This window comes from Columba livia, chromosome 8 (genome assembly GCF_036013475.1).
Source record: "Columba livia isolate bColLiv1 breed racing homer chromosome 8, bColLiv1.pat.W.v2, whole genome shotgun sequence".
Classification (NCBI taxonomy): domain Eukaryota; kingdom Metazoa; phylum Chordata; class Aves; order Columbiformes; family Columbidae; genus Columba; species Columba livia.
In genome coordinates this window covers 22,146,103-22,160,755 of record NC_088609.1, presented here as the reverse complement: position 1 = coordinate 22,160,755, position 14,653 = coordinate 22,146,103, and the positions used below count along the sequence as shown (strand labels likewise).

The following is a 14,653-nucleotide window of genomic DNA, read 5'->3' as shown; positions in this document are numbered from 1 at the left end:
TTTACTGCTATATAGTAATGTTGTTGCTTCATAATACCATTAAAATACATTCTTTGCCTTTGGACAAGATTGAGTTGTTTAAGCAAAAGAAGAATATTCTTCTCAGCCAGAGCATCCAATTCTCTGAATTGGTTTTAGAAAAAGAGACTTTTCCTTTTAATAGCTTACAACTGTATTTACAGACTGCTGTATTTTTAGTAGTGGTAAGCATTCAGTTCTTTTTTGAAAGTGTGCTGAAATTGCATTATCCAGAAAACATATTGCCGCAATTATAATCATAGAGGTTCTGGGGGTGTTGTGGATTGTGGGTGTTTATTTATATATATGTTTATTTATTTATTTATTCCCCCCCCCCCCCCCCCTTCCCTCCAGATAAGGTACCTATTTTGGAGAAGAAAAAACTACCAGTAGTAGGAATTGGGAAGCATTTGTGTGGTGCTGCAACAGGTATGAATTATATATAGAATCATTTTGGTTGGAAGAGACCCTCAAGATCAAGTTCAACCATAACCTAGCCCTAGCACTAAACCATGTCCCTAAGAACCTCATCTAAATGCCTTTTAAACACCTCAACGGATAGTGAGTCCACCACTTCCCTGCGCAGCCTGTTCCAATGCCTGACAAGCCTTTCCATGAATAATTTTTTCCTAATATCAAATCTGAACCTCCCCTGGTGCAACTTGAGGCTGTTTTGTCTTGTCCTATCACTTACTACTTGAGAGAAGAATGTGTTGACTGCAGCAAGTTAGGATACTAAATCTTACAATCTAAATGGACGGATCTCTTTTAGGCTTTTCTTGTCCTCTCACCCTTTGTTGGTGAATGTAGCAGTGATATTCTAAATATCTGTTGACTTCAGTAGAATAGATGCAGGGTTACTTCAGACAAAAGTAAAACCTTTCTTGTTTTCTGTGGAGTAGGGCAAAGAATAGTGTATGGCGACACGGGTCATGTATGTGTAAACTGTTGAAAGTATCTTTTTTTTTTTGGCAACATCATCGCTACTCTGAAATATGTTTCTTTCTAAATTTGTATTGGTTGTCTGAATATTGTACCCCAAGCAAACAAGTTAGAAGAATGTGTTTTTATCCTGATAATTTTTGACTAATACACTTTTAATGTTATATGTCTACTAAGTAGATAAAGACACTTCAGATATGACACCTATATAGGTACTGTTACAAAGATGACACAGTTCAGATTTGAGAAGTACATGTACATATTAAATAGATTGTGTCCTGGATATCAAACTTTTGGAGCAAATACTTGCATGTTTTACAGGGAGGAGCTCCTCCTTCAATATGCCCATTTGCTAACCAAGGTATTTCAAATTCATTTGTGTAGAACAAATATTCAAGAGGATCAGCCCTTAGTAGCTCCAGAGGTCTCATAATATTCATTTAGCATTTACGGTTTTCAGGTTGCCCAAGCATGCTTGCAATTTTTAGTTATCCTTAAAATTGCTCTTGGCTTAGCTTGTGATGTACACTTTTATTCTTCTTTGTGGGAAGTACATTTCGCAACCATGATAGAGCCTGCATAAATAATTGCACGGTGTTCATCACTATTTTTTTTTTGGGGGGGGGGTATATCTCTTTTTTCCCAGATCTTGCTTTGACATGCTTGGTTGAAAGTTATACAGCTTGCTGTGATAGAGAAAATGAAGAGCCTGCACCAAAACGCTGTAGGACTGATAAGACAGAGGTGGCTTCTAACAATTCTGCTGATAATGAAAGCAACAAAGACAACTGTACGCCTGTAGCTGGAATTGTTATTGCACTGTGCTGCCATCACAAGTGTGACTGGACACATTATGTAGGCAGAGAGTTCTTTAAATCAGTAGGACTTGGACCAGTAGAATTTAATTATTTTCAGAGAATGAGTAGCTGGGCCACTTGTGGCATGCGAGAAACCACAACCAAAGCCTCTACAAGTGAAGAAACTGAAGATCCCACTAATGACACAGAAGAACATGAGCAAACTTTGAGCAATACAGAGAATGTTTCTGATACTTTACAGGGGTATGTAACTTTTTTCCCAGCAAATGGACTCCTACAGAAAAGCAAAATTATGTATAGTGGTATATGAAGTTGTTTTGGGTCCTCAAAATGACTGACTGAATATTTTAATTACTAAATTTTTAGAAATACTCTACTTTAAAAATACAATTTTCATGGACATCATACATTTCAAAATGTTTAGACAGTCATGCTTGCCTGAAGTGAACTTACAGTGATTTCAGTAGTTTTTCTAAGCTTAACTGCTAACGTTAATTAAACAAAACTGTTCTTCTGACACGTTCGTTCTTTTCCTCTTTATGAAACTAGGATACTTACGGTTGAAGAACGAAAGGAGATAGGTTGCCTCTGTAAACGGCTGATTGATCATGGACGGATTGAATATTTACAACAACGAGGATACAAGGCTGCACTACAGTATTATACAGAGTCTGCTGTGTCCTTGGAGAATGTCCTGTTGACAGCTGTCCCAAGGCCATCTTTGATACCAGAGCCAACTACATGACAGGAGATAGGTTTGGAATTGGCAGGAAAAAAACCTATAAAACTTATCTGGATTTTTTTAAAAGTGAATTCATTGCTTACAAAATAAAACTGTTTTAGTCTTTCCTGTACCCAGGAAAAGATCTTATATTTCCCATTTTCACTGGGAATTACAAATATGCAAAGAAGTTCTCATCAGTGGAAAAATAAAATCTGTAAGAATATTTGAAACCTGTTGCATGCCTCTTTGTTAGGAAGAAGTATATTTCATATTTTCTTCCATCCACAGTCGCGTTCTTTATTCGCTAGCATCTACGATAGGAGAAGGACAAGAGGTACAACTTGTCAGATTTCCTGAAAGACAAGGGGTTAAAATAAGAGAAATTAACATATTAATACTTTGTTTCACTTTGAAGTTCAGGATAGCTTTGTATTTGGTCTTAAATTATTTAAGTAGGCCTAGGTACTTCCATCAGCCCATGCTGCTAGGGGAATCTTTTAAAGAAGAACTGTCATCTTAATATATTTTTGCTAATTTGACCATTCATGAAATATTGATAAGAAAAAAGCTGGCTTAGCATTCTAAACCAAGAACATTTCAGTCATTCATTTTTTAAGCCTTCACCTTATATAGAATGAAGATCAAAGAGAATATTTTATACCTGCAGTGCACAAAGTTCTCTCTGCAAGTAACAGCTGCCACCTGCACATCTGTTCAAAAGTGCTTATTTTGGTCTCTGACTGCAACCTTTAAGTAGTTACCTTTGAGACTACTAACAGCATTTTTTTGTCATGGTGATTTAGAAATGGGATGAAATTGTGGCACGTTTTGTTTAGGTTTCTGGATTTTTTGTCAGGGAAAGCAAGTTGTGAGAAACATTTGTATATCAGGTATTGACATTAATTGCTAAAAAATGTATGTTGGGAACTTTAGCATCTCTGCCTTACATCCCTCTTTGGTAGTCCCCAGCTGGACAACATACAAAAACAGGGAAAGTTGAGCTTCGAGAGACAAACAGTGCTGGAAGAACCACACTATGTAAACTCTGATTAAATTGTAAATACAAAAAGACAGCTATCAACTTCCAGTTATCCAGACCATAGGTAACTCAGGCACATTTATTCTAATGTTCCATGATTCCAGTATGTTCCTACTAGAATATATGCTGTTCAAATAGAGACCTATTGTGCCAACTCCTGATAGGATAGGAGCACTGCTGCCCTCAGTTAAAACCCGTTCACAGCATTTGGGAAAATGTTACTCATTAAGAAGATTATTCCTGTTTCGTTTGTATACATATCCTAGATTTCTTATATCCAGAGTATCCTTCCCTTCCTCACTGTATTCCAGAGGAATTAGAATTAATAAAAAAGCCATACCTGTTTTCTTGAGGGACTCCTGGATATACATGTGCATGAATTCAATGCCAAACATTTCCTGTTGCTCCTCCTCTTCCTCATTCTCACATGGAGGGAGTGTTATCTCTAACTCCAGCGGATTGTCTCTGAAGTTGACAAATCTGACAGTTCACCAGAAAAGGTTACTCTTGCAGAAGGTTTTGTCCAGAGAGAACAAGTATCTTGAAACTAAATTAAGATTCCTCAAACAGTATTTGGAATAAAACAAAATAAGTCTTTTCGTATACTAAACCACTATATTAGTAGTCTTAAGTAAATTAAGAGAAGTTGATGCTTTATAGTAACAACAGCTGATTGCGGTGGGAGAAAACATCGCAGTTCTTGTCATTTTGTCTTCAGGTTTTCACCCCATTATCAGCCTTATTGAACTTCCACAAACAGGTAAGAGGAAGAGAACAAGCATCCTCCCAACTCTGCAAGGCAATAGCCAGCCCTGTCCCTTTGTCCTTGGTCCATCCCCGGGCCTATGACTTCTATATATTTAAAGAGGTGCTGCTTCTTCCAAAACATCTGAAAACAGCAATTGTCTTACTGGGTTAGATTTGATTTACTTCTTTCTCTAGAGTGCCCAGCATCCAGTAATTCAAATAAAAATGCAAACAACAGGAATGTTTCTGTTGCAATAAATAAAGTAATATTTCCAATTTTACTAATTAAAATTTTACATTAATTAATTTTTATTTTTCAAATCAAGTACAGGAGAGATTCATTCATATCCTTATACCTAGTCCTTTTTGTTTAATTCTGAACATGTGACTTCTCAGTGCCAAAGTTCTACATTTTGTCGTTTTTACGCTTGTCACACATTTATCCTCCTAGCTCTTGGCTTTAGAGAGTGAGATAAAAGGCCAATTAGAAGTGGGCATCTAGACCTTTCAGAAGTGAGAAAATGTATTACAGTCTCCTTTTTCATTTGGGACTGTAACTACCATAGCTTACTTCTTTAAATAAGTTGTGCTACACAAAGTTTTCTTGACCAGATCCCCAACTGTTGTGAATCTGTGTAATTATGCTGACTTATATAGTATTGTGTTCATCTGTTTAACTGCGGACATGCCTTTTCCATTTCCTTAGTATCATTCTATGACATACAAACTCAAGGGAAGCTTTAAAACTTATAGCTTTTTAATTTACATTTGTTGCTTTTTCTTACCTCAGATTTGTCATGTCCTTCATACAAGCTGGAATATCCTTAAGTTTGTTGTTGCTAAGAACAAGAGTACTAAGATTTTTCATATTACCAATGGTTTCTGGCAAAGACTTTATCTCATTCCTTTGGAGCCACAAAGTGTGGAGATTTTCCATTCTGTAAAATAGGTATTTGTGCAATCAATTAAGATTCAGAAAATTAATCTTATCAATCATTAATGTAAAGTAATGGATTCATTTTTACAGCCACATAAAGGACTCACATAAAGAATACAATCATTGTCAAAGAAAATCCCATATCCAAGATAATCACCTAACCTGTAGTCAAAAATGTCATTGGCAAGAAATATTTAACTTGATGATGAATCTATTCTTTATTGAATTGATTATTCAAACTCATCAAAAATATTACATTAGGGCTGATAAATCTTAAGTTTGCAACGAGTTTAACATTAAAAAAATCTTTTTAAGTAGGATTTAATAATTAGAATTTCAATGCAATGGAACTAAGATGGGAGCTTTGAGCTTTCTGTACCTGTCAATTGCATCAGGAAGCTCCTGGAGTTTATTTCCCCCCATATCTAACCATTCTAGATTTGGCATGTTGAGAAGAGCCGAAGGGATGGTAGTAAACTGATTCATGCACAAATCTATGTGTGAAAGCTTCTTTAAATCACTGAGCTGAAAAGAAAGGGAGATTTAATACACATTTGTACAGCTGTCCACGACAGCAGTGTTGTAATAATGTTAACTGAAAAGAAGGAAACAATTTAAACACATTACAACACGTTTTGGAGTTAGTAAACACAAAATGGCTTCGGAGTTACCTTAGCTGGTATTACCTAACAGTTACTGTTCTCACCTGAAGGTGGGTGGGCCTGAGGCAGCAGAACTTTATTTCCCACCAGGCAGTGAATGCCTTAACTGGGTGACTGCAACACAGATATACCCCAACCCTTGAGAAAAAAATGAAACTTAAAGACTTCACTGTCCTTAGTCTTTCACACTCAGTGGTGTTTCTCCATGCAATATGCCATTTTTCATTAGTCAAATATTTCAATATTTATGGATCAAATTGCATGGACCGTATTTTAGAGTGAACCGAGACACTTTCTATGTTGTGAAGTCTACTACTATGGCAAGACACTCTAAAAATTAAACATGGCATCGTTCAGTATGGCAACAGCTAGGTGCTTTGGTGAATCATCCCTTCAGGCATGATTCATACAATATTCAAGTGATGCAAAGGTGTTTTATTGCAAATCTGGTCCAACTGCCTAAACACTGAATGCCACTCAAGTACACATAACCAAAGCTTCACAGTGTTCCCATCACCATAGTCTCAATAGCACAGAACTATGTATTTCCTATGAGCTGTTAATTTAAAAGCTATAACTCTACATTACACCATGTAACCTGTATCCACATAGACTTTGTAAATTCTGGATTCTGATTAACAGTGCATGTTTTCATTTGAAGGTTTGTTGTTAGATATTATTGTTTGGACTCATTCAATTGTGCAAGGCACTGATTGCTGTCAACTCTTGCCACTACTGGTTTTTTTTAAATAAATTAAAACAAGTAAATATAGTTACATACTTGTTGTCTCTGTCTAAGAGACTAATACTTAAGAGATGCAGGTCTCTTTACAGTTATATCAGTCCAATTAGAGCTCAACAGTAGGTGAGCAATTGTTTTTATTCTCTTAGGTGCTTTCATCATCTCACAACATTTGTTCAACTATTTGTGCATAGGCAGTTGTTTAAATCACACAACCCCTATTCATAGCTAGCAGCTCTGGTAAGGATGCTTCCAGTTGTGTCTTGGCATGTGGTGTGAGTTTGTATACTCAACCGTAAAAGGGAACTTCGCTGTGCTAAGGTGTCAGATCCTCGGTGGGGTAAATCAGTGGAAACCTTCAGCCTGAACAAATTATCAAGTGTATCATTGTCCTACATGGACTACCAAGTAATTTATCAGGACAAAATAAAGATTGGCTCCTTCAACTACTACATATGTATGTATGACCTTCTTATGTAGTTTCAGTTTGACTAGCCATACAAATGTTCTTCACATCTGTGTTTCTGGGGAGTAGTTATGAAATCAAAATATCAAGGCAAATCTGAAAACTTGGCATGCAATGTTTCATGATAATTGGTTTTGGATAGATTAAAAATATACATTAAACAAATCTAAACAAAACAACACAGTCTGTCAAAACCTGAGGAGGAAGATCAGAGATATTCCTGTTGACAGCCAGTTCCAGTCTTTCCAGACTGACACAGTTCCTTATTTCCTCAGGAACAGACTTTATTCTGTTGTAACTGAGAAGCAGCTCTTGGAGGCTGGTCAGCTGGCCTGCAGAGAGCACAAAGGAGAAATGATAAATGTTCACATTCATTCTATTTGAAATACAATATTATTTGGTTTGTGTTATGCTTATATTGTTATGCAAGTGCTCTATGTTCTCACTTAAACCCCAAAACACAAACACTGAAATTCAAATAGTAGGATTTCAGGACTCTTTAGTACAGAACTACACTCTAGTTGAGTGCTACAAAAAAATACCCCTAAAACACAAAAAAAACCTTATGAACATAGGTTACCCATGCTGGGGACTCAGAACACAAAACCTGGCTTTCAATATCACTCTTCTATCTGCATTCTGATACCTTGTATCTGCTGTGCTTACTAGCTTTTTTCTTACGTGGAGGTTTCATAAAAGTCTGTCTCCTCCATCCAGCCATTTGTTTTAATTTATAGAAAATCCATGGTTTTAAGACCTGTCTCGCTGCCAGTCAATAGAATTATTAGACAGGCAAAGTGCACAAAGTGCATGTTTGTGTAAGATTAATTTTTAAAGAAAAGCAGCTTAAAATAAAAGAAAGCACGGCTCACCTATTTCTTTAGGTACTCTTTCAATTGAGTTCCGGGATAGATCGAGAACAACAAGATTTTGAAATCTTCCAATGAACTGAGGAATTTTCTGCAAACTAGTTCTATGAAGCTGCCATTCCTGGAGGTGGATGAGTTTCAATAAGCATGAGGGTAGTGTCTAAAACAAAAAATATGAACCAGAAGAAATTCAGCTTAGTATACAACAAGAATACAAGCTTAGGTAGAAGTTTTATTTGAAACAGTAACAGTCGTCTTAAAATCAAATTAAATTTAAAAATCGATCCTTCTCAAGCTATACTGTAACATCCCCAAATGAACACCATCCATGTGAGTCATTCTGACCACAGATTTAACCTGCCCACTTTTTGCTGCCAGGATTTAGATATCTGCCCTATCGTCATTGCTTGAAAAGCCTCAGGCTTGGTTTTGTTTCTTTTTCTTTTTTTTTTTTTTAAACAAAGCCAATATAACTGAAGATGAAACTGCTCTACATAGCTTTTTGCATTTTAATGGTAATCTAAATTGTATTTCCTATTCTGTTAAGAAAAACAGTGAGCAGCAGAGAGCAGAAGAGCTGAGGGACAGAAAAACTGCAGTGCCTGTATGCTACAAGTTCTGAAGCAGCGCTGGCCTACGGCCCATCAGAGCACTGCTGGTGTGGCCGTCATTCTCTCCCTCGCCTCAACACAGTCTAATTCTCTTCACTTCATGGGAACTGGCATCTGCACTTGTGTGGCTCCAAACAGACTGTGAGCTGCCACTCTGTTGTTGATCCTACAGTTAGCTGCTTCCCCCCACAGGTTAGAAATAAGAATTATGGCTCATTTTCACTCCTAGAAAATAAACAACAGTAAGAAATGCATCAGTCATTCAACCCACGCAACATTCATTCCTATCAACGCTACCTTCCATTCTTCTTCCTCTATCCTTAAAATCGCTCTTCCATCTTCATTAATAACTTTTTCTTTCAACTTTGCTAAAGCGGCTCTCTCCTCCCAGACAAGCAGTAGCCTAAAAGGGAAAGATCTGTCAGTGGTGCAACAACGAATACAGGCAATAATTGTTACCTGTTCTGTTTTCTGGATTAGCCTTTTTGGATGTCAGACAACACATATATATGGATACTAAATATATTATCAGTTTGAGGGAAGACCAGAAGATAATATAATGTCTGGCTGAGGTAATTTATAGTTCTGTTTTACAGTCCTTCAAATTGACAATCAGAAGGAAGATATAACTTCATTCATTTGCAGCAGGGCAACAGGATATGAAGTCATGTGGACTTAAGTTCCAAAGCCATTAATTTTGAAGCAGTCTCCTAAAAATAAAGCCTTCAGTTGCAGCAAACATAAGCGCAATCAAACAAGGTCAAGCAGGTAAAGATTCTTCATTTCCAAAGGGAACTTAAAAAAGAATTATGAAAATTAGGCTAATTATCTTTCATTCTGCTTGTATTTTCCATTAGTAACGTTTGAATTTGGTATTCCATTTCAGCACATCTGATAAATTAGGAAGAATTCCCAAACCAGAATGCTAAATTCCTTCACATTTCATGAAATGCTGGCCAGACAGAAGACCAGGTGACCCTGTTAATGCATCCATTGAGAAGAAAGCGTAATAAATTAAATCTCCACTGGTTAGAATATCCACACAGGAGAGGATTCAAATATCTGAATTTAGGGCATTTAGTATATATGCTAATATTTTTATCACAAAATGCAATTATTCGTTTGACCTGACCATATTGCTAGATTCTAACCAGTGGGAATTCTGCTGGAGTAACAACTAAAGAATTAGACTCTGGATGAGTTTAGGAAAATCAATTATAGTCTTCTGAAATGTAACTACGGTCTAGCATTTCACATACTTAAAGATCTGTATTTACCTACCTTCCTGCAGACCTCTGCCTGAATTCCTTTTCTTTCTGCAGTTCTTCATTTATCTTGTGTATTCTCACTTCCCAAAGGTTCTTCACAGCAGTGAACGTTCCAACACAAACTGCAGTGTCAGTCATGATCCTCACATGTTTAGGTTCAGTCACAAGAACCTGACTCTAAATTCCAAGCTCAATGCATCAGTGCATGTTTCACCTACCAAATGGGGACAGTGATGTGAAAACTAAAATGCTGCAATACCCACTTGACTATATTATCAAATTTAGTTAATGTATAGAACCGACAGAATTTTACCAACTGCTTTCTCTTTATAAAAATAGATAATTGCATGTAGCTACATTTTCTTATAACAAGAAATTATATTTTTGCAGCCTCTCTGCATTCTTAGTCAGCAAACAACTGCTGCTCTCAGTTCCTTCCAGTGGAAGGCTGAGAACTGACCATAATTGTTCAACGCAGATATGAGTATTCATTCCCTTCCCAGGAAGAAATTAAGCCCTTACCTGCAATTTAATGCAGTTAAATCCTGCTAGTCGCATCCTAAATGACTTTTGCACTTAGAGAAACAGAACGGCTGCTGGAAATAAATTAGTATACTTTATTTGCAGTCATTTTCTTCATAGTTTAACTCATTGTAATGTATTTTATAGTTCACAATGCATTACCTTTAAGAAAAGACTTTTAACAGTCTTCACAACTCTCTGAATCTTCTTATAGCCCTGCTGAGTGTCAGGATCCACATTTAAAAGAAAATTCAGCCTAAAATTCTGAAGTCATCTACTCCTTAGTGACATAATTAATACATATTTTCCTGAAGAGCAGCAAAGTCATCCTAATCAGTGCATCCCTTTAAAAAACATTTGTATTGCCATTGTTGTAGTCACTTGGGGAAGAGATTTTTTTTGAAATAAACTGGAGCCAAGACATTGATATTCAGATAAGCTTGGAGGGCTAAATTTCATGCCAACAGCAGCATGTGTACTCTGAGCACTGATGATCTGAACGCTCCCTTTCTAACCCCTTACTAATACTCGCAGAGACAATTAAGAAAAATGTCTTACATACCCATTAAAACTAAAAAAGTGAGGATAACTTTCAGCCAAGCAAGCAGGTAGATAACAACAAAACGGAATTTCATGTCTTTTCATACACATATTTCACTACAGTAATTGCTGCGGGCCTCTCTTCTAGAGCAATCTTTTCTATGGAATTTATTCCATTACAGTTTTGTGTGGCATGGATAAGCCACAATTGCTCAGTGAACATTTTCGTATTCAAACTATCCATCATTCTATTTTATGTTTACCATATCTTTGCTAACATAGTTATTTGTAAATCCTGATTATACTGAAATCACTTAATTAAAAACATATAAGCAAGCAAATAGTAAGACATGTAAATCATCAGGATTGCTTCCTGTTGTAAAGACGTCATAAAATCAAATTATAATGCTTGAACAAAGAAGAATCTGGTCCAATATGTTAATGCTAAGGATTCTTAACTGTTCTCTGTTCGTTAAGAAAAAATGGCAGGATTTGACAGGTGACACAAATGGCAACCACAGTGTGTCACAATGAAGTCTGGCATTTGGATTCCTAAAGAGGGATTGTATCCCCTTTCCATTCCCCACATAAACGTGATCACATTTACTGGTTTGAAGGATTAGCTTCTCCTTCAGTGGTCCTCATAGTAATTACCTTGCCATTCCTCATCCCAATATGCAGCAATAATGACTAAGACATTGTATGAAGCTTTTGCTCTGATTACTGGTTACAATTTAAATTGCCTTATTTTTCAGGATTAAATTTCTACTGAGATTAGACCCGGATTAGGTGATTCACCTGATCTATCGTTTCTTGTTGTTTTGCGACATTTTTTGAACTGTAAGCCTTTTTACATAAATCGCACCGTAAAGAGACATTATGGTGCAAATCTCTAGAGATATTTGTTAAAACTTGTACTGCTAAAACCAGTATCAGAATATACAGTCAAAACAACACTTTTTGGGGGAAAGCTTACACTGGGCAACTATCTTTTGCTGTGGAAAGGATATTATGCAACTAACATTGCTTTAAAACCATGAAATATGAAAGAGAGCCTAAGTATATGACTGTTTTCAAGGAAATGTAATTATATAATAGCTTGACTTCCACCAAAAGCTTCTTGTTCTTAGTTCTCATTATTTTTCAGGAAAATGAAACCCATAATAATCATGCCATCACAGCCAAAAATTCAGCAGTGAATTCCCAAGCGTGGCTGTAAAACAACTGCAAACTTACTCCCAAGTAATCAGATCTCCTAACAAATTCACCTCCAAGCATCTGAAAGACTTTAACAACAACTTACCTCAATTATCTGGTGTTTTCTAGGATTTTCAGTGACTCATTGCTTTCTGGCCAAGAGCAGAGACAGATTCTGAATCTTGCCTGTACTGTCAAAACCATGTAGAACTCTCACTCAGACTGCAATGCAATGTCAGTCTAGTTCTAATTTTAACCTATGCTGAGAATAGAAGGTATCACATGAGGCACTTCTGCAAACCCCCCAAACATGTACCACTCAACATGACTCCATTAACTAAAGTTACAAATTGGGAACAAAAAGAACAAAGGAGTACTTGTTAAGGTCCATAATGAAAAATAAACTAGCTTTGAATCCAAAAGGACAGTTGTTTTCTTTACTCTAGTAATGTTTCTCTTCAAGGCAACTGAGCTTCCAAGTGCTATGATAGAGCAATATTTACTAATTACACTAGAAAAAGCATTATATCACTAAGTAGTTTACTCATTACTTTTGTCCATGCTGAACAATTCTCTTGTTGAAGAATTTTAGTGCAAATTATCGAAGTACAGGCAGAAAAGTAATCTTCATTGGGATGTGCAGAGGGCTTATTACTCACTCCTTTTCATGCTTCCAATCACTAAACATTTTAACATTTTATTTCTTCAAAGAGCCCTTACAGAATAGAAAAGAACAATTCTGTCAGAATCTTTTTTTAACCAAATGGAAAGGGACAGCAATAATCACAGTCACTATTTGAGGCAGAAACCATAAACCTGGATAATTCTAACCAATTATTGCACCGGAGTACAAGATGTGAAGATGAAATTTTAAATTTTAAATCTTTGGTTACCTTTTTGGTTACAATCCTCTTTCAGCAGAAATATTTTTCCTCATTATTAGCCTTAGATTCTAGCATTACCACACAGAACTTTGTAACCAACAAACCCCTCTCCAGTCCATGACCAACTAAATACCTGAACACCAACACCCATTTAAGACACGAACCACTTTAACTTTCCATCTTCTAAACTTTGTGGTTTGAGTTTTTTTTGAAAAAGTTATGCAAAAGTAAAAATGATCCAACAACTTATTTGGTATAGGTATTTCTTCTTTCATTTTTGGTATAAATTCAGTCCCCACAGTGCTTTTTAATCAATGTTTTTTCTTGATCTAAAAAAGTCATAACTTAAACACTACCTAACTAATCTCCTCCTCCTTAAAAGAGACAAACAATTAGAACTAGAAAAAAAAATCCTTTCACTGAGTTTTGAGAGACAAATTTCAGGCTCCTTGCGTGAACAAAATTATTCTGTCTCAAATATTTCAAAAGCACTTTACTGCTCTCTATCACACACTTACATTTCCTCTATTTATTTTCTCCATGGTTATAACATTAAAAAATAAACTGCTCAAACTAAGCCCTAACCACAACTATACTTGAAGGAAAGTAGCCATTAGACTGTTCTTTTGGTAGTCTTGAGTGCAGTAGGTTCTTTAAGACAAGAAGAAATAGAAATTTGAATCACCTGTACAGGATCGCCTGCATACAATTCACAAAAAAAACCAATATTACAACAATTTTTTTGTGTTTTTTTTTTATTAGGAATAAATAAATCTAATCAAAATGAAATAGGTGATAAGCATAATATATCAGTCAAACTTTGCAAGAAATGACCTATGTATAAAAGACCTTTATACCACAATACAAATATAAATAGCATCTTACATGTGTGATCCTGTGCTCCCTCCCCTACATTACCAGCTTTCCTCTTGCTCAGTCTCAGCATCAAGGACAGCAGAGATTCTGCCTCTGGAGCTTGTGCCTTGCATCTTCACAGCTAAATGCAATAGACAACTTTGGTTTACAATTTTGAAGAATGCTCCTGTAGTGGCAGCTTTTGATACATCTGAAGAAAGGAGAAAATGTCCATTTTGTGCCTCACAAATTAATTTTTAAGGCCATGTAACTGTCTCCTCCTGCGTCTGTTCGCAACTTACGTTTCTAGAAGGTATTTATATCCACCAGTTTTCTTCAGATCTCTTGTTAAATAACCAGTGCAACCCTCATTATCTGTGTAGTTTACCTTAAAGATGCAAAACTGAAGGCATTAACTTGAACCTATTCATTATGGGCCTCATATCTGAGATTAAAAAGTCCTTATCTCACATAGTATTTTTTAACATTAATTCTTTGTTGTATCTGATTAATCTGTCAAATTCTAGTATCTGAACATCAATAATACAAGGTGATGCAAGGTTTTACAAAACATTCTGCTTACTGTCAGTCTTACCTAATGACAGAGTAACGAGATCCTCCTTTTTTCTCTCTCTCTTTTTTTTTTTTAACAATCAGATGCTTCCTATAAGAAAAAAAAAATAACTGGAAAGCATTTAAGGACTTAAACTACTTCCAGCCTATAAAAAAACCAGGAGATTCTAGAGGAGAGGTGTCAAACTCATTTTCACCGGGGGCCACATCAGCCTCGTGGTTGCCTTCCAAGGGCCGAA

At 36.1% G+C, this 14,653-nt stretch overlaps 2 protein-coding genes across 6 annotated transcripts in view; one reads left to right on the top strand and one right to left on the bottom strand.

The window, feature by feature from the left end:
- Positions 1–2,732, top strand: part of TRMT13 (tRNA methyltransferase 13 homolog) — a 7,041-nt gene extending 4,309 nt beyond the window's left edge. The window contains exons 9-11 of one of the 2 annotated variants that reach the window (XM_065072568.1): positions 373–447; positions 1,607–2,021; positions 2,328–2,732. In XM_065072568.1, coding sequence (XP_064928640.1) covers positions 373–447; positions 1,607–2,021; positions 2,328–2,523 — 686 coding nt within the window. In that variant the 3' untranslated portion in view covers positions 2,524–2,732. The remainder of the gene's footprint in view (positions 1–372; positions 448–1,606; positions 2,022–2,327) is intronic. The other variant, XM_065072569.1, reaches the window with a different exon arrangement.
- LRRC39 (leucine rich repeat containing 39) lies at positions 353–14,653 on the bottom strand. Of its 4 annotated transcripts, none has more exons than XM_065072578.1 (10): positions 12,209–14,653; positions 10,366–10,439; positions 9,857–10,057; positions 8,873–8,978; positions 7,968–8,124; positions 7,291–7,427; positions 5,605–5,750; positions 5,074–5,226; positions 3,882–4,021; positions 353–2,855 (listed from the first exon to the last, which is right to left on the bottom strand). In XM_065072578.1, exons 3-10 carry the CDS (start codon positions 9,979–9,981, stop codon positions 2,800–2,802), a joined length of 1,020 nt encoding a protein of 339 aa, XP_064928650.1. In that variant the 5' UTR covers positions 9,982–10,057; positions 10,366–10,439; positions 12,209–14,653; the 3' UTR covers positions 353–2,799. The 4 variants fall into 4 exon arrangements, with proteins under 4 accessions (XP_064928650.1, XP_064928652.1, XP_064928651.1 ...); XM_065072580.1 differs by having other exon boundaries at positions 353–2,813; XM_065072579.1 differs by having other exon boundaries at positions 10,366–10,436.